General features: G+C 42.1%; 1 protein-coding gene across 1 annotated transcript in view; it reads left to right on the plus strand.

Annotated features, from left to right (window-relative positions):
* Positions 1–8,521: 8,521 nt before the first annotated feature.
* The window catches only part of Nhsl1 (NHS like 1), a 245,953-nt gene continuing 227,439 nt past the window's right edge, over positions 8,522–27,035 (plus strand). Inside the window, exon 1 of the mRNA XM_071612992.1 lies at positions 8,522–8,810. Within this exon, the coding sequence (XP_071469093.1) occupies positions 8,522–8,810 (289 nt within the window). The remainder of the gene's footprint in view (positions 8,811–27,035) is intronic.

Here is a 27,035-nt window from a genome sequence, read left to right on the forward strand (position 1 = left end):
ATGCTAAGTGATTTTTTTTTCATACTTCTTCATTTCCTGGTATTCAATATGAAGTACCGAAGGTATTGAACATGATGATTTTGGTTGTTCTCAGAATATGACATCATGTCATGATGTGCCAAGGATGTTTCCCGTGTCTAACAAAGGTTGGAGGGAATAGCAAAAATAGATACTGAGGCCAGATGCAGTAGTGCACGCCGATAATCTCAGTGACTTGGGAGGCTGAGACAAAAGGATTATAAATTCATGTGGACAATTTAGCAAGATCCTCTGTCTAGAGGAAAAAGAATGTAGGACATACAGTCAATCAACAAGTACATGAAAAAATGCTCACCATCTCTAGCTGTCAGAGAAATGCAAATCAAAACCACCCTAAGATACCATCTCACTCCAGTAAGATTGGCAGCCATTATGAAATCAAACAACAACAAGTGCTGGCGAGGATGTGGGGAAAAGGGTACACTTGTACATTGCTGGTGGGACTGCAAATTGGTGCAGCCAATTTGGAAAGCAGTATGGAGATTTCTTGGAAAGCTGGGAATGGAGCCACCATTTGACCCAGCTATTCCCCTTCTTGGTCTATTCCCTAAAGACCTAAAAAGAGCATGCTACAGGGACACTGCTACATCGATGTTCATAGCAGCACAATTCACAATAGCAAGACTGTGGAACCAACCTAGATGCCCTTCAATAGACGAATGGATAAAAAAAATGTGGCATTTATACACAATGGAGTATTACTCTGCATTAAAAAATGACAAAATCATAGAATTTGCAGGGAAATGGATGGCATTAGAGCAGATTATGCTAAGTGAAGCTAGCCAATCCCTAAAAAACAAATGCCAAATGTCTTCTTTGATATAAGGAGAGTAACTAAGAACAGAGTAGGGACGAAGAGCATGAGAAGAAGATTAACATTTAACAGGGATGAGAGGTGGGAGGGAAGGGGAGAGAGAAGGGAAATTGCATGGAAATGGAAGGAGACCCTCAGGGTTATACAGTGGAGCGGGTAGAGAGAGAGGAGGGGAGGGGAGGGGAGAGGAGGGGAGGGGGGATGGTGGAGGATGGGAAAGGCAGCAGAGCACAACAGACACTAGTATGGCAATATGTAAATCAATGGATGTGTAACTGATGTGATTCTGCAATCTGTGTATGGGGTGAAGGTGGGCGTTCATAACCCACTTGAATCAAAGTGTGGAATATGATATGTCAAGAAATTTGTAATGTTTTGAACAACCAACAATAAAAAATTAAAATAAAAAAAAAGAAAAAGAATGTAGGGATGGGACCTAGGGGTGTAGCTCAGTGGTAGAGTTTCCCTAGGTTAAATCCCCAGTTTCACAACAATCCAGGAGAAGTTACCTTTGAATTATTTTGATTCTACTCCAGGAGGATTTTCCTTTGAATTTATGTTACCCAGTGGCTTCCTCTAATAGCTGGAGGTGGAAAGGTAGAGAGGGGAGGCTTCTTTCTGTATTTCTCCCCGACTCCCTCCATGCTCAAAGTGCTTCTCTTACTGGACTTAGGTAATGATACATTTTTCCCCTATGATGAGGGCCACAACCAAGTTAAGATGGCGCCTGGCAGTATGCTAGGAGGAGTGGTTTCTGAGCCAACGCCAATGAGCCATTAAGATGATGAGGATTCCTTAATGACTGACTGCTGTGTCTAGAAGATGTCAATTAAGTTAAGCTGTGTGTAATTAGTTGGGTATATGTACCTCTGCAGTCCGGCAGAGAAGCGGCTCCTGCTACCTTGGGTGCCCGCTACTTTGAGTTCTCAGTTCCTGCTGAGTTCACTCGCAATAAAGTAGTTGCTGCTTCAACCTTCAAGTTGCTTGTCACCTCTTGGTTATTTTGCCCAGCCGGACTTAGGCAGCCCAGCAGGACTTTGGCACCCCTAGCCCCTTCTCTAGATCAGTCTCCCTGGGAAGCAGTCTCTGAGTCTTCTCCTGTCCAAGGTTTGCAGGGAAGTGCTCTTGGGATGACCTCCTGAGGTAGGGGAGTGAGGGGAAGATCTTACTGGGCAGATGGCTGGGATGGCTCTGTAGTTGGTTGTTCTGACTTGGGGCAAATGAGCTGGACCCTTATACCTCTACCAGTCTTGCATGCTGGCTGTTACCCTTAGGGAAGGAAGTGTGCCCTTGAGTGCTGAAGTTCCCTTTAGTGGAGGACAGGTTCCAGAAAACAATTTGGCTGAGAACTGTTGGCCTAGTATACTCAGCTGTTATTAGATGAGTATTCCAGTCACAGAAGGGCATCTAATGGTGCTCCCTCACGCCTCTTCAACCCAGGGGTGTTAATAGCTTGCTGTTGTTGCTAGTTCCTGGGCACTCAGAATCTAGGTTTGGTGTCTCTTCACTCAATTCTCATAGTTGAACCATCTGAGTTGATCTATTTCTTTTCAGGACCCTGATTAATATTAATACAAAATCATACAAACATGTAAATACAAACTCTCATATGTTTAGCAGTTCAGTGTTCTATGATAAGGAGACCTGTTCTGTCCTGGGAGGTGATGGAAATGTCAAGGAAGTGAGATTTGAGCCAAAACATGAAGAATCAACTGAATGGAGAAAACAGAAGAGAGAATGTTCTCAGTGAAGAAAACATGGAATCTGTATGACCTGGAACATAAGGAGGCAGATGAGGCAGTTAGAGGAAGAAGAGGGGAGACAGGAAATCGGGCGACAGGGACCACATCCTCCTGGCCTCAGCTTTGTGGCCACTCAGCGATTTAGGACTAATCGTAAAGGCAATTTAAAAAACAAAAACAAATAAAAAACTTAAAGCTGAAAAGCTTTGGAGGTTTTTGAGCTGGGGAGGGACACAATCAGATTTGCATTTTAAGAAGATCTCTCTATCAAGGACCAGAGCTATTATTAATCTGGGGAAAAATTAGTACTTGCCTGTAAGTGTCTAAAAAACAGAAAAGACTCTGGTTTATCAAAGTTTCTAGACTGGACAGAGGTTTCTGTCCCTTGGCCAATCCGGTTCACAGGCCACACTACTTTCTGGGCAGAAGGATGTTACATGACACTCTCCACTGGGCCTATTGCAAGTTTTCACATCATGATAACTTATAGCTTTTATCCCCTAGTAGGTTAGATGATACTTAGACTTTTAACCTTTTTTAAATTGGTGCATTATAATTATACATAATAGTGGGACCATTAGACTTTTTAAAAAAGTATAGTACCAGTTTTTACTATATATCAAAAATTTGGAAGATGTATACTGTTTTAGTGAGCCTTTTTGCTGCTATGATGAAAAAACCCAACAAGATCAACTTTAGAAGAGGAAAAATTTATTTGGGGGGCTCATGGTTTTAGGGGTCTCAGTCCATAGACACCAGCTCCATTCCTTGGGACTCAAGGTGAGGCAGAATATCATGACAGAAGTTTGGTGGAGGGAAGTAGCTCACATGATGATCAGAGAGCAGAGAAACCACTTGCCAGATATAAAATATACACCCCAAAGGCACATCCCCAATGACCCACTTCCTGCATCCATACCCTACTCACCCACTCAGTTAATCCCTGTCAGGGAATTAACACTGATTGGGTTAAGGTTCTCATAACCCAATTATTTCACCTCTAAATGTTCTTGCAGTTGTCTCACATGTGAGTTTTTTTTGGGGGCACCTGATTTCTAAACCATAACATATACTCTGTCTGTACTTTGTAATTGTTTTTGGAATCTTCTCTCTCTCTCTCTCTCCCCCCCCCCCCCTCCAGAACTTTGGTCTTGGAATTGATTTCATAGATTTTCTTATGCTCTCTTCAAGTATGTGAATGGAGAACTTAGAATGCAGATTATTGGTCACATCTCACATCTGCTTGGTGCTTAGGATCTCAGGGCTCCAATGGCTTTTGAGCTGAGATCATGTCATTGGACAGAGCCCATTAACAATAAATGGAAAAATTTTCTTGAAATAGGTTGGTATATTTTAGTTCTGTTTTACATATTACTTGAAGGGATATTGAATAAAAAGTTGTGATTGGTATATAAGACAAGACACATAACTGATACCAAAATCAATTATGAAGACTGCAGTATAAAAATTTCAAAGTAAATTGTTGAGGATTGGGTAGACACTCATTCCAAAAAGTACAAAGAAGTTAAGTGGCTAAAGATCAAGGAGGGCTTTTTGAGGATTTGTTTATACAGAGCTACACTGAATCCTGCCTGCAAACTGCATGTGTTTTGTTCAAGGATGTTCTTCCCACAGATCGTTCCATGACTAGTCTAGCCCTATTGAACACTTTTTGCTAGCAGAGTCCTGAGGTGGCACAAGGCATCACATGGCAAGAGACAGGGAGTATATGTGTGTCTCTTTAGGTCTCACTCTCATAAAGCCACTTGGATTCAATAATGGGGGCTTTATCCAAATGCCCATATCTTACCCCAATCATCTTTCAAAGGCCTCACCTCTAAACATCATAGATTAAATTTCTACACATGAAGACTTGGGGTGGAGTATATTCAAGTCATATCCGAATCATGGCAGAGGTTTCTCTAGGCCTCTGAGAGCTTGTTGGATGCTCCTGACCACCACTGGATTGGTAGCAACTTCCACTTGAGGAAAGCACTCCATGGCAGCAGAGAGGAGGGCTATGCTTGCAAGGTGGTGTCTTGTCTTTCAACCAGTTTTTCTAAGTTACATGACCCTCAGAGAATATATGTGGAATCCACACTAAGAAGTTTGGCCTGAGATTTTATATATATGCTATATATATGATGTATAGAATATATATATATATATATTTATATATATATATATATATATATATATGCACATATACATACACTATATATATATACACATACAGAATTGAACACAGGGGTACTTTACCACTCAGCTACATCTTCAGTGCTTTTAAAACAGGTGGGTTTGTTTTTGGAATTTTGAGGTAGGGTCTCATTAAGATACTGAGATGGGCCTTGAACTTATGGTCTCTTGCCTCAGCCTCCTGAGTAGCTGGGATTACAATTGTACCCCTACCAGACACCTGAAATCATTTAAAAAGAGATCCTTCCTAAAAAGTCTTACTGGAGGATTGATAGGATTCCAATAGCAAGCAGCCATGTGGAGTGGATGGAAGGAAAACCAAGGTTGGGGTAGAAGAAATAGAGAAAATTCATTGCCTGTGGCCAAACATTCCCATGAGGGATTTAAAAGTGTCTGTTTGAAACATCATGCCCGTAAACCCAACAGGTATGATACCATTTTATCGGAGTACCATTCCAGTACTCCAGTCCAGTATAAACTTTCCTCCTTTCCCATACTGTGGTAGCATACTGGCTGGGAAAACATGAGAGGGAGTGGGGACAAGCTCCTTGCCTGTAATTCTGCCCACAGAAGGGCCCTGCTGGGAGGTGGGAAAGATTTTATTTATAGAAAGCAGGTTTTATTTCTTAAACTAAAAGTAGGATGTTCTATTACTTGAGAGAGAAGAAACTGATGGGTCTGCTCAAGTTGTCATGCAGGTGGAAGAGGAAGACCTATCCTTACTGAACAGGTCTTTTTTCCTTTTTTTGGCTGTGCCTGGGGATGAAACCAGGACCTTGAACATGCTAGGCAAGCACTGTACCACTGAGCTGCACCTCCAGTTCAGAATGAATAAACTAAAGAAAAAATGCTTAATTTAACTACAAGAAAGTAATTTATCAAGCAAATATTATACATGGCAAGGGACATGTATCTGGAATATATAAAAAATTGATTACATCTTAATGATAAAAAGACAGTGATATGATTTTGAAAATGAGTAAAAAATCTGAGCAGACTTTTTTTTTTTTTAAAGAGAAACAAGTGGCCAATAGGTACACACAAAAAAGATGCTCAGTATCTTAAGTGATCAAGGAAATGCAAATCAAAACAATCACACCCAGGAGAATGGCTGTAATAAAAAAAGAGAAATAATAACAAGTGTTGGTAAGGAAGTAGAAAAACTGGAGCCCTCAGTCATTGCTTGTAGGAATGTAAACTGGGCCATTGCTTTAGAAAATAGTCTGGTACTTCTTTATAAGCTTAATCATAGAATTGCCATATGATCCCATGATTCTACTCCTAGGTATATAACCAAGAGAAATGAAAACATGTCCACAATATCCTGTACATGAATATTCACAGCAGCATTACTCATAATGTCTAGTAAGTAAAAACCAAACTGGCCATCAACTGAGTGGATCAACAAAATTTGATATCCATACAAAAAGATATTTATTATTTAGTCATAAAATGGAACTGAAGAGCTATACCAGGAATAAATGTTGAAAACATTACACTGTGAAAGAAGTCACAAGATTGTTTGATTTCATTGATATAGCTAGAACAGGTAGATATATAAAGATAACCTAAAGTGGTTTGTATATGGCTAGTGAAGGGAAGTAGAAGGTAAGGGGAGAATTAAATTTTTTTGGAGGGGGGGGTGAAATGTTTCAAAATAGATTCTATTGATGTTTGCATAAAATGTGAATATACTAAAAACACTGAATTGCACACTTTAAATCTGCAAGTTATATTGTACGTAACTGTAAAATATTATGCAGGTCTGCTACTAGACTGGGAGTGTCCTGATGGCAGGGATGATTTTTTGGTAGTGGGGACAGAACCAGGGGCAGTTTACCACTGAGCTACATCCCCAGCCGTTTTTATTTTTAATTTTTGATACAGGGTGTCCCTCAGTCACCCAGAAAACTTGGGATCTTCCTGCTTCAGCCTCCGGAGTCACTGGAATTACCTGCATAGGCCACAAGGACCAGTTACACAGACACTCAACACATTTCTTGAGGAATAAGCACACTTTCATACTGTTGCTGATGTTCATACAATGTTTCAAAGCACTCTGCAAATTTCAAAGCATTTTTTTTCACCCACTGCAGCAGTTCCTTTGTGCTTCATTAACAACCCTGAAGATGATCCCAGTAGGTGGTATTAGATTATTACTAATGCATATTGTAAAAGCAACCATGCAAGAGGAAAAGTGCAAAAACAAACAAATGATAAATAAATAAAAATACATTCTGTCTGCTCAATTTTATTCAGTGGAGCTCTCCTCAAGTGCATCTGCCTTGCATTGCTCCTGCGCCCGAGAGAAGGAATACACTTACATATTTTACAATCAGCACCACTCTGGGAGACTGATTCCCAAAGGGCCATGTAACAGTACAGCAATGAGGGTCAGTTGCGGGGCAAGAAACCAAAGAACTGAGATTCCTTTTCTGAGCAAACATAGCGATGAGGCCAGTGGGATTTTCGCTTCGGGATATTGGACCCAGTCTCCTCAAATACTTCTTACCAGAAGGTTTGAGTTAGCTGGGTGTCCCATGACCACCATCCTCAACAGCATTTAGTTTAACAGTCTTCCAGGCCCCGAATTCAGCAATCTAGGTTTTGGTACCCCGCTGGCCAACTCTCATGCTTGGGTAAAGAAACAGATTAGGCACACATCAGCCAGGACTTTTCCAGTTGGAGGGGTAGGAAGCCTCAAGCTCTCTGAAGAGGACTTCGATGCTTTTTCCAACTGGGACTAGGTAGGACTCCTGGTTGGCTACAGAAACCCTGGCCACAGGATGATTTAACGACGTCTTCTCTCAAGCCCACCGAAATGGCCCAGAAACCTTGGTCGCTTTCCAGGGGAGAGACCAGTGGGAGTCAGACAGGGCCTGGGGCGTTCCCCGTGGGGCGGGGCGCGCCTGACTCACTGCTACCAGAGGGCAGGAGCGCAGGTGAGCAGCCGGAGCGGTCCCAGCGCCTCCGCCTCCCCGGCGCCCGCGCAGCGCTCCACCCCAGCCTGGGGGACGGGCGGAGGCTCTGGCCCACCGCCCTTGGGCTTCGAAGAGGAGTGGGCGGCGACGTGGGAGCTCCGGGACTGTGTGGCCGTGCGGGCCCCGGCAGGGTGCGCTGAGGCACCCGGGCTGCCACCGCCCGCAGGCGCTGGGCGCTGGGCGCGGCGGCCGCGGGAGCCGCAGGTGGTTCCCCGGGCCGGCCCTTTTCTCCTCCCCCTTTCCTTTCTTTTGCCTCCCCTCCCTCTCGCCCGGTGTCGGCGGCACTTCCCCCGCTTCCTCCTCCCTCTCCAATCGGGAGGGAGGGAAGGAGCCACCGGCTCTTTCCTGCCTGCCTGCAAACTTCAGCGGGACTCCCGGCTCCACTCGCCGCCGCGGCCACTGCCGCCCGCTCGGGAGCTGCTCCGGGAACTTCCTTTCGCTGCGCGGCAGGGCAATCCCGGCTGGTGGGAGGACGCCACCAGGCGCCGGGCGGCTTGGACCCCCGATCCCTTTCCTGGGCTACTGCCCGCCCGCGAGTCCGCTAGTCTGTCGGTGCGTCCTTCCTGCCCGGCCTCTCCCCCGCCGGCAGGAGCCGCGGAGCTTCCCCTCGGCGCCCAGCCGCTGCCGGGGACCTTTCTTTGTGTTGCATGCAGACTCGCGCCCCGCGCCGACGGGGGGCGGATTAAGGGCTGCGCTCGCCCGGGGCGGCCCGCGGCGCCGCCGGCCGGAGCCGCCCCCCGCCTCGCGCCATGCCCTTCCACCAGAGGACCGTGGAGCCCGCGCGGTTGCGCCGGCCCGAGTTGGCGGAGGCCGGGGCCGCGGGCGCGCCACTCTTCCGCTCGCTGGAGCAAGTCAGCTCGCATGCCCTAGTCTGCCTGCTGGCGCAGCTGGCCGACCTGTCGCGCTGCGCCGGAGACATCTTCGGCGAGCTCGAGGGCCAGGCAGTCGCGCTGGGCCACCGCACAGCTGAGTTGCACCGCCGCCTCGACGCCCTGCACGCCGCCGCCGCGCGCCTGGACCACCGCCGAGTGAAAATCCGTGAGTGGCCGGCGGGTCGGGGGAGGGGAACGCGGCGGGAGGCGCGGCCAGATGCTCCCTGCTGCCCCCTGGCGGCGCGGGTTCGGCTCTGGGGCCGCTGTGTGAGCCAGGAGCCCCTCGAGTGTAGGGTTCTCGGGTGGGGGCTGCCTGACGCGGGAGGGAGGCAACGCAGGTAGCAGGCGCGTGGTTTCTCGGCTTCTGGGAGATTCTTGGCTACCTTGGTGGAATGGGCGCGGAGTGTGACAATTGGGCTGTTCTGTCCTCTCTCTCAGTGAGAGAAGAGCCGCGGGTGCTGTATACAGAGGAGCAACCATGGGAAAGTGGCAGGGGAAGAAGGTAGCCTATTTGAGAAGCAAGGGTAGAACACTGACATGGATATACATTCTTTAGATTTCTGGAGGATCTTTTTGGAAAAGTCGGGGGATCTCAGCAAGCATTGAGTCTGCTTGTTACCTTTCTGCCTAGCCGCGTGTTGTACCTGTGTTCTTACCTACAAACGAAACTGTAGATTTTTTAGTTCAGGTTTTTTTCCTATTGGCCCTGAATTTTGTTTCCTCTCCCAGACTGACCCATCAGCTCTTTGTGATTCAGAGGATCTTGACCTTGAGCTGAGACTCTATTCATTCATCTTTGTCTGGCCTCCTCCAACCCTGAAAATCAAGTCTATGTCCTGACACAGTGATCTCCCTAAACACCCATTTCATCTCAGCAGCTTAACTGGCTCTGGTGAATGAAGCAACTGGAATTTCCTGCTGTCTCAAAGCAGAGAAACTTTGTGTGATGTCTATTTGGTTTCTCCCTTTTATGTTCGTGGACTTGGTCATAATCCTGAGTGTAAACTGGAGATGGTTGATGGATTGTAGGGTGGAGGGGAGATATTGGTGTAACGCCTAGATTTCAGCAGCTCAGGATGAAATATTGCCTCACTTAGAATCACTTCATAAGCAATCTTGAATAGCTTGTTTTCCAACTTGCTAGAAAAACTTAGATGTGTGTATGTATATGTGTGTGTGTGTATATATATATATATATATATATATATTATTTTAAAAATACATTTTGTAGTTGTAGATGGACAGAATACCTTTATTATATTTGTTTATTTTTATGTAGTACTGAGGATTGAACCCAGTGTCTCATGCATGCTAGGCAAGTGCTCTGCAACTGAGCTACAGCCCCAGCCCTATATTTTAACTACTCTACAGCCTAAGAGTTCAAACTTTCAATAATTCCGGTAAGATTGCTTGCTATAATACCATCTTTCTCCAAGTTGTCCAGTTATGTGATGGTCTTACATTTTTATAGTTCACCTCTTTGATTGTGCTGTCAACACATTCTTATAAATTGTGGACAGCTCCTAACCTAGGTGAGTGGGAGGGGATGAGGATGGGAATCAGTGATCTCATGAAGTTGGACGCAATCGGAATATATCTATCTAATGTGAATAATGATCTGTGCATAAGGATGTATTGTCCTAGAGGAATGTCATAGTCAACATGGCGATCACTAGTTGCTTCTATGTCTTTTCTGTAGGATATGTGTACATGGGTGAATGAGAATTTCACCCTTGACCAACAATGTGATGAAGCAAATCTGACTACTGGATGAACTAATCTATTGTGGGAATTAAAAACAAGAGGAAGCACATTCTATTTAATGGAATGAAGTGTTGCCTGATTCTAGAATCAGAAAAGAAAGCCAATTAAGATCTTTATTTTTTATTTTTATTTTTGGCAGTACTAAGAATTGAACCCAGGTGTTCTCTACCACTGAGCTACCTCCCAGCCACCCCCTCACCCCTTTGCCCACTTTTAAAAAGTTGGAAACAGGGTCTTGCTGAATTGCCCATGCTGGCATTGAATTTGTGATCCTTCTGCCTCTGCCTCCTGAGTCACTGAGATTATAGGCGAGTATCACTGTACCCAGCTCCCCAGCCCTTTTTTTGTTTTCTTTGGTACTGAGGATTGAACTCAGGGACACTTTACCACAGAGCTAAATCCCTAGTGGTTTTTTAAAAACATTTTTTAGTTTTGTATTTTGAGACAGTCTTACTGTTGTCCAGTCTGGCCTCCAGTTTGCTGAGGCTGGCCAGTTTGCTGAGGCAGGAGGACTTGAGATCCTCCTGTCTCAGTCTCCCCAATAGCAGGGATTACAGGCCTGTGCCACTGTGCTCTGCCAGTTAATATCTTTAAACAAAATAAAACCAAAAACAAACAAAAAAGCAGTGGGCTGTGGGTTTAACTCAGTGGCAGAGTGCTCAACTAGCTGGTGCAAACCCAGGCCCTGGATTTAATCCCTAGTATCTCTAAGAAGAGGGTGGGGTGGGTGGGCCAAGGTGGGAAGGAAAGCAGAACCAAGAAAAATTCCTGAAAGTCAAGAACTGCTTTGTTAGTTTTGTTTTGCATCTAAATATATGACTTTTCTCTCCTTTATGTGCATAAGTCTTAGTGGGCTACATGTCCATAACCAGAAATTACCTAAATTCTCTAAGTTAACTAAGGTTGTTCTTATTATAATGACTGAAATAATTCATTTCAAAACTTTTAATAAGTTTGAATCTTAAATGGCTTTGATTTTATACCAGAAACCCTGGCTAATCATTTTTTTTATGATCACAAAAGAAGGCTTTTATTGAATATAATTATGCCTAAGAGTATAAGTGCATATACAGAAGAAAGCTGAACTATAAAGACATTATTAGTTTTTGTGGTTTTTTTTTTTCTACCTTTGCATGCTTTTTTATATGCCAGAAAGCAAAGAACTGCCTATTCATTCTTTCTATTTAGCATCTGTTAGAATTCTTTAAAAACAATGCTTCAAACCTATTCCTACGTAAAAGTTACAATTTGAAGTTATTTTAGTCTTGTTTTAGGCAGGTCTTCAGAATAATATACTCCATTAGTATGTGTGGACATCTAGATTCTTAGACTTGGAATTGACTCTGAAGGCCATTCATCTGTTTCACGAACACCTAACCAGAGAGGAAATCCAGGCCAAAAGAGTTGGAGTGTTTCACCCTGGATTAAGAGATGATGAATAGTACATCCCTTCTAGACCCCAACCTTCAGATTGACCTGCCTGCTGTCCCACTGCTTATGAAGCTTCCCTTTAGGTCTGTGTCCAAATAGAGAACAAAGTGTAGATATATTTCATAAAAGATCTCCCTCGGAGCAAGTGATGTTCCAGCTAGCTTCCCAAAAGCCAGGGGGCAGGACAGCACAATCATTGGTTGATGGGGCTCTTCTGTAATATAAGATGTCATTGAAATGATTTTTAAATGTGTAGACTATCTTTGCTGTATACAAACAACATTTTGGTCCTATGGGTCAGTCCTGCTGGCCTCAATGATTTTTTTTTAATATTTATTTTTCAGTTTTCGGCGGACACAACATCTTTATTTTATTTTTATGTGGTGCTGAGGATTGAACCCAGCGCCCTGCGCATGCCAGGCGAGCACATTACCACTTGAGCCACATCCCCAGCCCATGGCCTCAATGATTATTAGGAATATTTTATCAAGCTTATTATTAAATGTTATGGATAACAAGTCATCCAAAATAGATTTTTGTTGTTGTCACAAATTGGCAAAGACACACATTACTATTCTCCTAGTCATTGAAGGCTCCCCTTATGATTTCTTTGACATCTCCAGGCTGGGAAAAGTGTTCCTATGGCACTCGCCTGGCCCCAGGATGAGCATCAGTATGTGTCTTCATCATCCATTTGCCAGGGGCACTGAAATGGTATATCCATAACAGCTTCTCTCTGCCAGATAGCAAGCTCCTTGAAGCTAAGGATTGCCACAGTTTTGTTTTTCTTGAGCATAGAATGGTGCCTGGAATGTAATACCTTAATAAATGTTTGTTCTGAACTAATACAAATGTTTCTTAGTGCTTTTTGTCAGGAAGAATAACTACAAAAGCCTTGGGGAAAAATACTATTATTTTTCTGTTGCAAATCTAAGTGAGCAAGACAGTTACTTAAAAAAAAAAAACAAAACTTTAATTTCCTATCTTTTAAAAGTTTTGAACTCAGCTGCCAAAATCTCCTTTCTGTAAAAGTCAGACTTCATTAATTTTGCTGACAAAATAAGGCCTCATTGAAAATAAGTGTGATGGTGTATGCTTGTAATCCCCATAGCTTGGGAGGCTGAGGCTGGAGGATAACAAGTTCAAAGCAATTGAGTGAGGCCCTAAGCAATTTAGCAAGACCCTGTCTCTAAATAAAATATAAAGGAGGGTGTTGGGGGCCCGCAGCCGAGTTGGAATGGCCCCTGGCATTTTGCCGGGGTGGTGGTGGTGGGGGGTTGGCACCAGCCAGCCATTGGGATGATGATGGTTAGGTTGGGCTGTGTGGGATTGCTGTGGCTGGATGGTGCTGGATTGAGGCGGGCTGTGTATTCAGTTGTGTATTGGACCCCTGCTGTCCGGCAATAGGGCGGCTCCTGCAGCCTCGGATGCCGGCTGCTACTTTTGAGTTCTCTCGGAGGTCCCCTTGAGTTCCCCTTGAGCGGGGATTCCTGGAGAGTTCACATGGTTGGTGGAGTTCTGGTGGAGGGAGTTCCAGTTGTTGTGGGGTGTTCCTGGAAGGGCCGGTGGGTGGCGTTGGCCAGAATTCGGAAATAAAGTTTGTTCCTGCTTGAGTGGCTCCTGATTTGTGCCCAGCCAGACTGCAGCAGAGGGTTAGGGATGTGCCTCAGTAGTTAAGCACTCCTGAGTTCAATCCTTGGTACCCAAAAGAAAAAAAAAAAGTAGCAACCCCTAGAAATGTGAATAGTTATGTCTGGGCTCTGTGAACAGTCAAAAGAGACTTTGCTATGCAGAAATCAATGCAAACTGAACCCAAGGGCCTTGTTTGTTTATTTATTTATATATTTATTTGAAAACTATTTATTTATTTTGATGCCAGGATTGAACCCAGGGACATTTAACCACTGAGCCACATCCCCGGCCCTTTATAAAAATATTTTTTATTTTGAGAAGGGCCTTACTAAGTTGCCGAGACTGTCTTTGAACTTGCAGTCCTCCTGCCTCATCCTCTGGAGATGCTAGAATTACAGGCATGCATCACCATGCCTGGCTTCTGTTTTATATGTATATTTTTAATCTGTGTGTATGTGTGTGTGAGATAAATAGCTTTCCTGAGATAAAATTATTACACTATATAATTCACCCACTTAAAGTGTACAGTTTGGTGGTTTTTAGTATGCTCAGAGTTGTGCAATGTAACCGCAGTCAATTTTAGAACATTTCCATCATTCCAAAAGAAAGTCTCATGTTCATTAGCAGTTATTCTCCATTTCCTTTTAATATTTCCACCCCTGGGCTGGGGATGTGGCTCAAGCGGTAGGGCGCTCGACTGGCATGCGTGCGGCCTGGGTTCGATCCTCAGCACCACATACAAACAAAGATGTTGTGCCTGCGAATAACTAAACAATAAATATTAAAAAACAAACAAACAAACAAACAAAAAAACATTTCCACCCCTAGACAAACGGTGAATCTACTTTCTGCCCCTATAGATTTGACTAGTCTGGATATTTCATACAAGTGGAATCATACAATATGTGGTACTGACTTTCTGCACTTTGTACAGTGTTTTACAGTTTTAAGTCCCCGCTGGTCCCCTTATTTTTTTTTCTTTCCTTCTCATGGGGCTGGGGATTGAATCCAGGGCTTCATGTTAAGCAAGTGCTCTACCACTGAGCCTAGATTCTTAGCCCCATGATTTATTTCTTTTTATAATTAATACTAACACTTCTCATGCAATTCTTTCATGATTAAAAAAGCATGGTGGCACACCCTTGTAATTCCAGCTACTCTAGAAGCTGAGGCAGGAGGAATGCAAGTTTGAGGCCAGTCTCAGCTATTTAGAAAGAACTTGTCTCAAAATAGAAAAGTTAAAATGGCAGAGGTTCAGTAGTAGAATGCCCCTGGGTTCAATAATAGAGGGAAAAACAAACAAACAAACAAAAAGTGAGGCTTTACAGAGGAAAAAATGGAAGTTCTAGAGTTGGTAAGAGGTCTATACAAGACAGACTTGAGTCTTCTGATTTTGAATCAAAAACTCTTTTCACCTTAAATGTACTATCTGGGATTTGGGGGTTAGCTCAGTGGTAGAGCTTGTGCTTAGCCCTTGTAAGCCTTTGAAGCGCTTCCCTGGATGAATGAAATGTAATTGTTGAAAAAGATTAGGAAAAGATGGTTTGTTTGCCTTAAAAATAAAAGTTTTTAGAAAACCAGATTTTTTTTTTTTTTTTTTTCCTGTTGGAGTCCATTAGTGAGCCACAAATGGTGGCTCATGCCTGTAATCCCAGTGACTTGGGAGGCTGAGGCAAGTTATAGACCAGCCTTAGCAACTTAGAGAAACCCTATCTCAAAATAAAATAAATAAAAAGATGGGATGTAGCTCGATGATAGAGTGCCCTGAGTTCAGTGCCCCCTGCCAAACAAACAACAAAAAACGGATTCCAGAAATGTTCCAAGTTGAGAGAGGTTGGCTGTACTGCACAACCGTGGGGACCTCTTCACATCATATTATGTGCTCAGCCTGTGCACCTGTACATGATGGCCTTGGAACACTGTATAGTTTTTAGAGGTGAGCTATATGTTGTTCAAGATAACTGGTTACCTGGGGGTGTAGCTTAGTGGCAGACATGTGTTTAGTATGTGTGAGGTTCTGGATTCAATACCCAGAACCCACCCCACCAAAAAAAGATAGCTGGTTGGCAGAAAGATCCTATAGGCCCTGTCTTTACATAAACAGGTATAAGAATTTGACAGAGTAGGCTCATACTTCTGAGTAGTGTTTTAGGTGTTAAGTGCATTGTCCTAAGTCACAACAGACTGTCCTCTGACCTAACTAGAAGTTTGGCTAGTCCTGATGTCAGAATGTCTTTGCTTCCTCAGAACAAAACTTTTCTGCAAAATATTTCTCAGAGTTCTAAAGATAGCATAGAGACTTCTCTGTTGTTGTTGTTCTTCTTCTTTTTTTGGTACTAAGGATTGAACCCAGGGGCACTTTTTATCTTTTCTTTTTTCTTGTTCTTTTTTTTAAAAAATAGGATCTTGCTAAATAGGGCCTCACTAAATTGCTGAGGCTGGCTTTGAATTTACAATTCTCCTGCCTTAGCCTCCTGAGTTGCTGGGATTACAGGCATGCACCACCAGGCCTGCCACTTCTCTGCACTTCTAAGAACAAGTTATGTGGCTAATTTTGTGCCTGCTTATATATGTTCCTCTCCAGTGAAATTGGCATAAGACTTGATTTCATTGAAACATTGCATCTGGATGCGTGCCTATAACACCAGCCACTCAGGGCTGGGAGTGGGGGGGGGGGGTGAGACAGAAGGATTGCAAGTTCAAAGTCAGCCTCAGTAATTTAGTGAGACCCTGAGCAATTTAGTGAGATCTTGTCTCAAAATAAAAAATAGAATGGGATAGGGTTGTGGCTTAGTGGTGAAATGTGCCCCTGGGTTCAATCCTCAGTACCAAAAAAAAAAGAAAAGAAACACCACATACTATAGAGAATGTTTGTGAGGATGTGGCTTCCACCCACCTCTAATCCCTGAATAGTCCTTAAATTTATTAACAAAAACTGATGGTAGCTAAGTGGGCAGTTGTACCATTCAGTTAAAGAGGCTGTGTGAGATCAAGCAGTGTTTCCTACTTGCCTAGAACTTATGTTAAAAATAGAGATTCCTTAGCAGGGCATGGTAGTGCACATCTGTAATCCCATGCTGAGAAAGGATAATTGCAATTGAGACCATCCTAGGCAGTTCATTGGGACCCTATCTTCAAATAAAATTTAAAAAGGTTTGGGGAAGTACTTCAGTGGTGGAGTGTTTACCTAGTAATTGCAAGATCCTGGGTTTCATTCCTAGTACTGTAAACAAAACAAAACAAAATTCCCAGACCCTTTCAAAACCCTGTTGAGCCTGTCTCTAGCATGTTTAACAAATGCCACAGTGTTCTCTGAGCAGGCAAATTGAGGACCACTGCAATGGGCAGATGGACAGGAGAGCTTTGTATATTGGGAATTGAGAAACTTGAGTCTGGCTTCACCTCTGCCATGTTCTGTTCTTTTCTTCTTTTTTTTTTTTTCTGTACTGTTGATTCAATTCAGTGGCACTCTATCACTGAGCTATGTCTCTAGTCCTTTTTTCAAGTATTATTTTGAAAAAAGGTCTTGGCCTGGCTGACCTCAAACTTGTGATGTTTTTGCCTTAGCCTCCCAAACATCTGGGATTATAGGTGTACATCACTGTGCCCAGTTTGTGCTAGTATGCGGATTTGGACCAGTTTATTCAATGTTTCTAACCCTTGATTTCCTTATCTATAAAATAGACATTTCAACTAAAATAATTACTGCAGGCTTTTACAATTTTTGGCATTTTGTGATTCAATCGATAAATTAAAAATTCATTTACTTATTTTAAAATCAACAAATGAAGGTCAAATAACATTTATGCTGTATACATTGTGGAATGGCTAACTACAGCTAAGTAACATGTCTTACCTCACTTTTTTTGTGGTGAGAAAACATAAAATTTGCTCTTTGAAGATTTTCACATATATAATACATTGTTACTAACTATAGTCACCTTTCTGCACCTTTTGAAATTCTTCTTTTTTTTTTGTACTAGAGATTGAAGCCAGAGCTGCTTAACCACTGAGCCACATTCCCAGCCCTTTTTGTTTATTTATTTTTATTTTGAGACAAGGTCTTGCTAAGTTACTTAGAGCCTTGATAAGTTACTGAGGTTGGCCCTGAACTTGCAATCCTCCTGTCTCAGTCTCAGTCAGAGCTGATAGGATTATAGGCGTGCACCAGCACACCTTTATTTCTCAGCACAAATTTTGTATCCTTTTCCCGATATCTTACTCTACCCACCCACCTCTTCCAGCCCCAGGAACCAACCATTCTCTCTGCTTTTATGAGTTAGATTTTACTGTTTGATAATCAGAAGTTTTACTATTTGAAAAGATAAACTTGTGAATACAATTTTGATAAATAATCTCTCTCAGATTCTTAGGAAGGGGAATTTAAATAAAATCTTTGTGTCTGAAATAAAGTCTATGGCCAGAAGGACTCTATCAAGTAAAATCACATTTATTTATTGGTTGCAGTGCTAAGGATTGAGCTCAGGGCCTCATGCATTCTAGGCAAGTGCTTGACCACTGAGCTGCACCCTCAAGTAATATTTTAAAACAGAGAGATCGTGTGGATTTTTACATGTTGGAGGGTTATTTACATCTTCCCAATAGATCAGTCAGCCATTTGTTCAAATTTGTGTATATTCTGCCTACAGTAAACTAGATTCCTCCTCATCTTTAAAAATGCTAATAGCATCAGGGAAAGAGAATTGCATTTAAATGCATTTGCCATATGTTCAGAGTTCTAAAAAAAAAAAGTGTTAATTTTTGAATTATGAGAGTGTGTCTTTTAGGTCCAAACATCAGTCTACTCATGATTCTTTGGAATATAATTACCTGCCACAGTCTGGCTGGGCACAAATGCCGCAGTCTGGCTGGGCACACAATCACGAGCCACCACACAGCTTGTAGATTCAAACAGCAACTCTTTATTCCCGAACTCACACCAGCCGTCTACAATCACGTCCTCTGCCCAAAATCCACGTTCTCTGCCCAAATTCACCTCCACTGGGCTTCTCTCTCCCAAAAAACTGTCTGAATCCTGTGAGAACTCAAGGGGAACTCAGGCAGCAGGATACGCCCTATTCCCAGCAGGAATAATCTTAAACCTTAAACCTGGAACCTAAACTGGGAACGCCCTAAACACGACTATCTTAAACCGGGAACACCCTAAACTGCCTTGGTCCTTGAGCAAGGTCACCTACATTCAATGTCGCTGCAACATGTCAGCAACATGGGGTACGCTGGCAAGGAAATTGTCATACCTACTTGGCTAATGGCTCCCAGCATCTCCCCCCTTCTGATTAATTAAACAACAAGCAATGTGGCTTAAGGACCGTGCCTGGTAGGTTGTCCAATTCAACATATGGTTCTTACCCGTCATCGGAAAACTGACCTTTAGGCGTCAGCCTCCTGTCTTAGGTTGATACCACTGCAATTGAATCATACCCGTCACTGACTACCGGTCCAGCATACAGCCATACTTGTGGATAGGTGTATGCACCAGTGGGGGGGTGAGGTTCTTTGCCTCACCTCTGTTGGCCCCCAAATTTGGCCTTGGTGCCAGTGGGGGAGTGAGGTTAATGTGGCTTATGGACCGTGCCTGGTAGGTTGTCCAATTCAACATATGGTTCTTACCCGTCATCGGAAAACTGACCTTTAGGCGTCAGCCTCCTGTCTTAGGTTGATACCACTGCAATTGGATCATACCCATCACTGACTACCGGTCCAGCATAAGCCATTGGCCCCCAAATTTTAGACCATCACTAGCAGAAGGGAGGAGGATACAGAAATGCCACGACACCAAGCCAATTGACGGCTCCTTGGGAAAAAATTGCATCACTGGTGACACCATCAGCAAAGATATGTCAGCACTACCACAATTAACATGGGGTGCGCTGGCAAGGAAATAAAAATTGCATCACTAGTGACACCATCAGCAAAGATATGCCAGCATTACCACAATTCGCTGCACCAAACGATAGTTACATAGTCCAGGCAAGTTCTGCAAGCAGTTCAAAGCAGAGGAATCTATCAATATGTCCATTTCCTCCCAAAATCCGTTTCCTCCCAAAGTAAGTTGACTCTTTGATTGAGCATTACTTGTTGAGTTCTTCACCGGCACTGGGATGGAGATGGGAATTCTGGCAATGATGCTAAAAAGACATTATCCTGAAAAGAATTATCAAATATAATGAAAAGGAAAGGTGAAAGTAAACAAACAGATCTGTTAACCTACTTTAAAAACGATCCTTAACAGCTGTTTACCTAATTTAAATTAGTAAACAAACAGATCTGTTAACCTCCTTTAAAAACAATCTTTAACAGCTGTTTACCTAATTTAAATTAAACCATTTAAATCACGTGAATAAAAATAATAATAATTCGGATCCATTTTTTCATGAGCGCTCCTCATATAAGAAATATGGACATACGCACATACAGACATACAACACAAAACACAAGAGTGTACACAAACGTACAACACATAAGAAAATAGTAAAGGCCTTGTAGCTTTACCTGGGTGAAATCTCCATTGCAATGTTTAAAAACTCCACAGTCAAAAAATAAAACTGATCAGAAAAACATTAACCTAGGTTTGTATGAGCTCAAAAAATAAAAATAGAACCTTATGATGTGGAAAAATGCAATAATAAAATAGCTATTGAAAAAAAGCATCCTGGTTAATCACTGTCGCAGATGTAGGAATGGCCAAGCTGGAGTTCTGGATATCAGCTGTTATGGATTTGAGTCAAATCATCTTCTTTTCAATCTGTAGAGACTGTTTTAGTTAATCTCTCTGGAATCCAAATGGGCTGCTGTTCTCCCTGTGGAAAAACACAAACAGACCCCCGACTCCAGACAATCACTGGGTCAGGACCTTTCCATTGTCCTGTTAGAATATCTTTCCAAAGTACTTTAGGCTTATGTACATTTTTTGGATACATATGTCTTTCCGCAGCACTAAGTCCTGATGAATCCAAATTTAAAAAGTTTAGAGTAAAAAGCGTTATTTTAAGTTTATCTTTGGGGGATATATACCCCTTTCCAATTCCCTCTTTTTGCTTTAATAAGTATGTTTTAATAGTTTGATGAGCTCTTTCAACTATGCCTTGTCCCTGTGGATTGTATGGGATTCCTGTTATATGAGTAATACCAAATGATGAGCAAAATTGTTTAAAAGAGGTAGAGGTATAGCCAGGACCATTATCGGTTTTTAACTGTTTAGGAACGCCCACAGTGGCAAAATTTTGTAAGCAATGAGCTATAACATCTTTAGTTTTTTCTCCGGCATGAAGGGAGCCCATCAAAAATCCGGAAGAAGTATCAACTGTAACGTGTAAATATTTTAATTTTCCAAATTCTGGCAAGTGTGTGACGTCCATCTGCCAAATATGGTTAGGTATCAGTCCTCTAGGATTGACTCCAAGATTAACTTGTGGTAAAAATGTCACACAATTTTGACATTGTTTTATTATATGTCTGGCTTGATCCTTAGTTATTTTAAAACGCTTTTGTAAAGTATTAGCATTAACATGAAACCTTTTATGAAAATTTGTAGCTTCTTCAAATGTAGAGAAAATATGTATGTCATGTGTAGTTTTATCTGCTAAATCATTGCCTAAACTAAGGGCTCCAGGCAATCCTGTATGTGCCCTAATATGTCCTATGAAGAATGGATCTTTTCTGTCCCAGATTAGACTTTGTATAGTGGAAAACAAAGAGAAAACAGTAGAAGAAGGGGAAATCCTACCAGCATCTTCAAGAGATACTATAGCATTAACTACATACTGACTATCAGAAAATAAATTAAATACAGAATCTTTAAACATCAAAAAAGCTTGTAAAACTGCATTAAGCTCTACCTTTTGAGCTGATTGTTTGGGTACTAAAAATGTAAAAGTTTGATCAGGGGTAACTACTGCTGCTGTACCATTATTTGACCCATCAGTGAATATATTTGGAGCATTCATGATAGGTGTTTTTCTTGTCATTTTAGGAAAAACTACAGGATGCTTAGACCAAAAAGACAACAAAGGATTAGATGGTAAATGATTATCAAATGAAACATTAGATTTACACATGATTATTGCCCAAGTATTTAACTCATTAGCTAACTCATCAATTTGATCCATAGTATATGGAGTAATAATTTTATTGGGAGAAATTCCAAACACTCCCTTCGCTGCTTTTATTCCTTTGAGTATTAATTGTCCTACAGCCTCAGGATACCTAGTAAGAATAGTGTTAGGAGAATAAGATAAATGTATCCACAATAATGGACCGTCTTGCCAAAATACTCCTGTAGGAATATTTTTTGTTGGTAGTACAATAAATAATAAAGGCAAACTTATATCAAATCTATCCAAATGCATATTTTCCATATATGTTTCAATAATTTTTAATGCCTTTCTTGCTTTAGGAGTTAACATGCGGGGTGAATTTGGATCTGATGGACCTTTTAGAATATCAAATAAAGGTCCCAACTCTCCTGTTGGTATACCTAGATAAGGCCTTATCCAATTTATGTCTCCCAATAACTTTTGAAAGTCGTTAAGTGATTTGAGTTGATCTACTCGTATTTGAATTTTTGGTGGACGGACCATGGTTGAGGATAATAGAACTCCTAAATAATTAATTGGAAAATTTAATTGTACTTTATCTATTGCTATCTCTAGATTATAATTTTTTAATAAGTTTGTAAGTGTGGCATAACATTCCAGCAATATGTTTTTATCTTTATGTGCCAATAATACATCATCCATATAGTGAAATATTTGTAGTTCAGGATTTTGATTTCTAAGTGGCTGGATTGCTTTGTTAACATATATTTGGCACATAGTTGGACTGTTAGCCATCCCTTGAGGGAGTACTTTCCATTCATATCTCTGATCAGGACCTTCATGATTTAATGCAGGGATAGTAAATGCAAAACGTGGACTATCCTCGGGATGAATTGGAATTGAAAAAAAACAATCTTTAATATCTATAGCTAAAACATGCCAGGTTTTTGGCAAAGCAGACAATTGAGGAATCCCTGATTGAGCAGGTCCCATAATAACCATCTCATTATTAATGGCTCTTAAATCTTGCAATAATCTCCATTTACCAGATTTCTTTTTGATGACAAAAATGGGAGTATTATGGGGAGATATGGAAGGTTGTATATGTCCTTCCGCTAATTGTTTTTTGACCAGATCATGGGCTACTTGTGTCTTTTCTTTAGTCAGGGGCCACTGAGGAACCCACACTGGTCTTTCTGATTTCCAAGTAATTTTGATTGTCTCAGTGGCCCTTTCTGAAAATCCAACCCATGTCTGTCTGTTCCTTGATCTATTTGTACTGGTGCTGCTATACCTTGCCCTTGTTTTCCTAATCTTTTTTCTTTCCTAAAGCCTTGTCTAGCCCTAGTAGTGGGCGCATTAGGATTGATGTTATTTGTTAACGTCAAACCTAATTGATCTAGGACATCTCGTCCCCATAAATTTATAGGAAGATGATCCAATACATATGGCTGTATAGTTCCTTCACATCCTTCAGGATCCTTCCAATCTAATATCATAGAACTTCTATGGGGATTAGTCGCCACTCCTAGGCCTCGAAGCGTTTGAGTGGCTTGTTGTAATGGCCAATGTTTTGGCCATTCTTGACTAGATATGATGCTACGGTCAGCTCCTGTGTCCAGTAGCCCATTAAACTCATGACCTTGAATATTTAGTTTTAGCATTGGGCGAGAATCTAAATTTAAAGACAACATAGCCCAATCTACACCTGTGGAGCCTAATCCCCTGGAACCTCTTTCTACACTATGACTAGGAAATTTATTATGTAGGCTGGGTATTATTAACAACTGTGCTATTCTATCTCCTGGTGAAATTACTGATATACCTCTTGGAGAACTAGCTATAATTTTTATTTCACCTACATAATCGGGATCAATTACCCCAGGACTTATCATAAGTCCTTTTAATGTAGATGAACTACGTCCCAGTAATAAGCCTACTGTTCCTTGGGGAAGAGGTCCTTTTACTCCTGTGGGAATGATTTGAACTCCCATCTCTGGAGTTAATACTGCTCTGGCAGAGGCGCAGATGTCCAACCCTGCGCTCCCTCGGGTTTGTCTGATGAGGGATTTAATGGACAATGTGTCCTGGGCACTACCCTGATGGTGTTGCTGGGATCCTCCACTGCCCCGTATATTTGTGGTTGTGGGCCCCGGAGCATTGGGCCCCCCTGTCCATTTTTTGGCAATGGAGCCTGATGCCTTTCTCCACGATATCTTGGATAAATACCTGGTCTTTGTCCGTTTTTTGATAAGGGAGTACCTTCTATGGTGGTTTGAGAACGGCATTCATTAGCCCAATGTCTCCCTCTACGGCATCGTGGGCAAATACCCGGTATTCTATTCCTTTGATACCTACTTTTGTTAAACCCTCCTCCTATGGGGCAATTCCTTTTAAAATGTCCTGTTTGTTCACAATCATAGCATGTTTTTGGCCTGGCATCTAAAGCCTGTTGTACTGCAGCTGCCAAGACTTGCCCTTGTTCATTAATATCTCTACATAATTTAATATATGTGTTTAAATCTTCATGTCTCCATGGTCTAATAACCTCTCTGCAGCAACGATTTGCTTGGTCATAAGCCAGTTGTTTTATTAATGGCATTGCTTGTTCTGTATCCCCAAAAATTTTGGCAGCCGTTTGAATTAGCCTATCTACAAAGTCAGCGTAAGGTTCATTAGCTCTCTGTATTACCTTAGATAGCTGACCTTGTAAATCTCCATGTCCTTGTAAAGTCTTCCATGCCCTAACTGCATCTGCAGCAATTTGTGCATATATAGCAGGATCATATTCAATTTGTTGCCGTTGACCCTCATAAGGTCCTTTTCCTAACAACATATCTAGATTTCTTTGAGGGTAACTGGCTGCTGCATTTCGCCTAGCTGTCTCCGTGCAAAATTCCTCATTGGCAACCTTCCATAACAAATATTGTCCTCCATTTAGTACAGATTTACACATGCTAGCCCAATCTGCTGGCGTCATGTCCAAGTTAGTAATGGACTCAACCATGCTTACCGTGAAGGGAGCTTGGGGACCATAGGTTGTTACAGCCTCCTTTAACTGCTTCACTGTTTTAAAATCTAATGCACGGTGAATTCGCTGCCCTCCTGCCTGTTCAAGTACAGGGCATGCTAATCTTTGAGGTCCTGTCTCAGGATCCCATTTATCAACTACGGGGTTTGAGGGCCACTCAGCTGTCTCCATCGGTGGGGCTGTTGGTTGAATTACGCCCTCTTGTGATAAAACGGAGTTAGTAACAGCCTCCTGTTGTGGCCTTTTTCCTAACAACCCCTTTTCCTTTAAATTTTCTTCCTCTGTCTGACTAGCTCGAGAGACCTTCTCTTTTGCTTGATCTAAAATGTCTTTCTCCATGGTCTGAACCTCTAACAATTTACTTAACATCTTTTCGGTTTGTTTTTTACTAATTTCTAATCTACTATAAAGATAACGCAACCCAATAAGATAGCACAAAACAAAGCCGAAACTGAATGAAACAAAAACGGAATAAAAAATCGTTGTATCAATTTTCTCTTCCTCAGGGCTGACAAACTTCAAACCTTTAGCCAACCATTTTTCCCAGTTTGCCTGAGAAATTTCTAGGGATAGGCAGCTTGAAACAAAAACAAGATAAATCAAAACAATAACACATTGTTTTTTGAATTGGTCACCCATTCTTTCGCTCTTCCTCAGGGGCGAGCAATTTCACTTACCTCCAAGCTTTAGACGTCCCCGTACGGGCCACCAAATGCCACAGTCTGGCTGGGCACAAATGCCGCAGTCTGGCTGGGCACACAATCACGAGCCACCACACAGCTTGTAGATTCAAACAGCAACTCTTTATTCCCGAACTCACACCAGCCGTCTACAATCACGTCCTCTGCCCAAAATCCACGTTCTCTGCCCAAATTCACCTCCACTGGGCTTCTCTCTCCCAAAAAACTGTCTGAATCCTGTGAGAACTCAAGGGGAACTCAGGCAGCAGGATACGCCCTATTCCCAGCAGGAATAATCTTAAACCTTAAACCTGGAACCTAAACTGGGAACGCCCTAAACACGACTATCTTAAACCGGGAACACCCTAAACTGCCTTGGTCCTTGAGCAAGGTCACCTACATTCAATGTCGCTGCAACATGTCAGCAACATGGGGTACGCTGGCAAGGAAATTGTCATACCTACTTGGCTAATGGCTCCCAGCAATTACCTGGCATAAAACACTACCTACATTTAGGTTGAAATTCTTTATTGAGCAATAATCTGGTTTTCTTATGTTAGAGCAAAACCTCATATTAAAATTTCAACTGTATTGTTTTAGGGTTAGGACTAACAAAGAAATTTAAATAAAGAACCATTTGGTTTGTTAATATCTGGAAAGAATATTTGGAAGCAGAAAAATAATGCAGTGTTTTGTTTTGAGACTGGATGTGGTGGCGCATGCCTATAATTCCAGCGGCTCAGGAGGCTGAGGGAGGAGGATCGCAAGTTCAAAGTCAGCTTCAGCAAAAGTGAGGCACTGAGCAACTCAGTGAGACCCTGTCTCTAAATAAAATGCAAAATAGGGCTGGGGATGTGGCTCAGTGGTAGAGTACCCCTGAGTTCAACCCCTGGTACCCTGTCCCCATACACACACCAAAAAAAAAAAAAAATCAAGTTTCTTTTTTGGTGCCAGAGATGGAACCCAGGGGTACTTCACCACTGAGCCACATCCTCAGCCCTTTTTGTTTCTTTAAATTTGAGACAGGATCTGGCTAATTTGCTTAGGGTCTTGCTTAGTTGCTGAGGCTAGCTTTGAACTTGCTATTTTAGCTTCCCAAGTTGTTGGGATCACAGGCATACTCAGCAAAAATAAAGTTTTTTTTTTTTTTTTTTTTTGTGGTGCTAGGGATTGAACCCAGAGCCTTGTGTATGCTAGGCAAGCACTCTACCAACTGATCTATATCCCCAGCCCCCAAAATCAAGTTTTAAGAATAATATGAAATGGCTTGAACCTAACTAGGCACCTAGTAACTTATTTAATTATTAAATTCAATTTCTCCTCAAATTGGTTTATATCCTAAGATGAACAAATTCTGTAGAAATTGAAGTTCAGAATCAACATGATGGTGGTGTTGGCTGTGTTGTGCTTTTGCATGTCTTTCTCTAAGTGTACCCTTCAGCAGTACTTCAGAGAAATGCAGTAGAGGAGCTAGAACTTCTCTTTGGGGAACTCTAAGGAAAGGGTCTGGAGATCCCAGTCATCAGTCCTTCCCTCCCTTCCTTCCTTCCATCCTTTCTTTTAAATTTATTTATTTGTTAGTTATAATCAGTTATACATGACAGTAGAAAGCTCTTTGATTCATTGTATACTATGAAGCAGAATTTTTCACTTCTCTGGTTGTGCATGAAGTAGAGTCATGCCTTTCGTGCAATCATACATGTACCCAGGGTAATGATGTCTGTCTCATTCTACTGTCTTTCCTACCCTTTTGCCCCCTCCTCCCCTCCATTTTGACCCATTCAAAGTTTCTCCAC

The sequence above is a fragment of the Marmota flaviventris genome, chromosome 6, assembly GCF_047511675.1.
Source record: "Marmota flaviventris isolate mMarFla1 chromosome 6, mMarFla1.hap1, whole genome shotgun sequence".
NCBI classification, from domain to species: domain Eukaryota; kingdom Metazoa; phylum Chordata; class Mammalia; order Rodentia; family Sciuridae; genus Marmota; species Marmota flaviventris.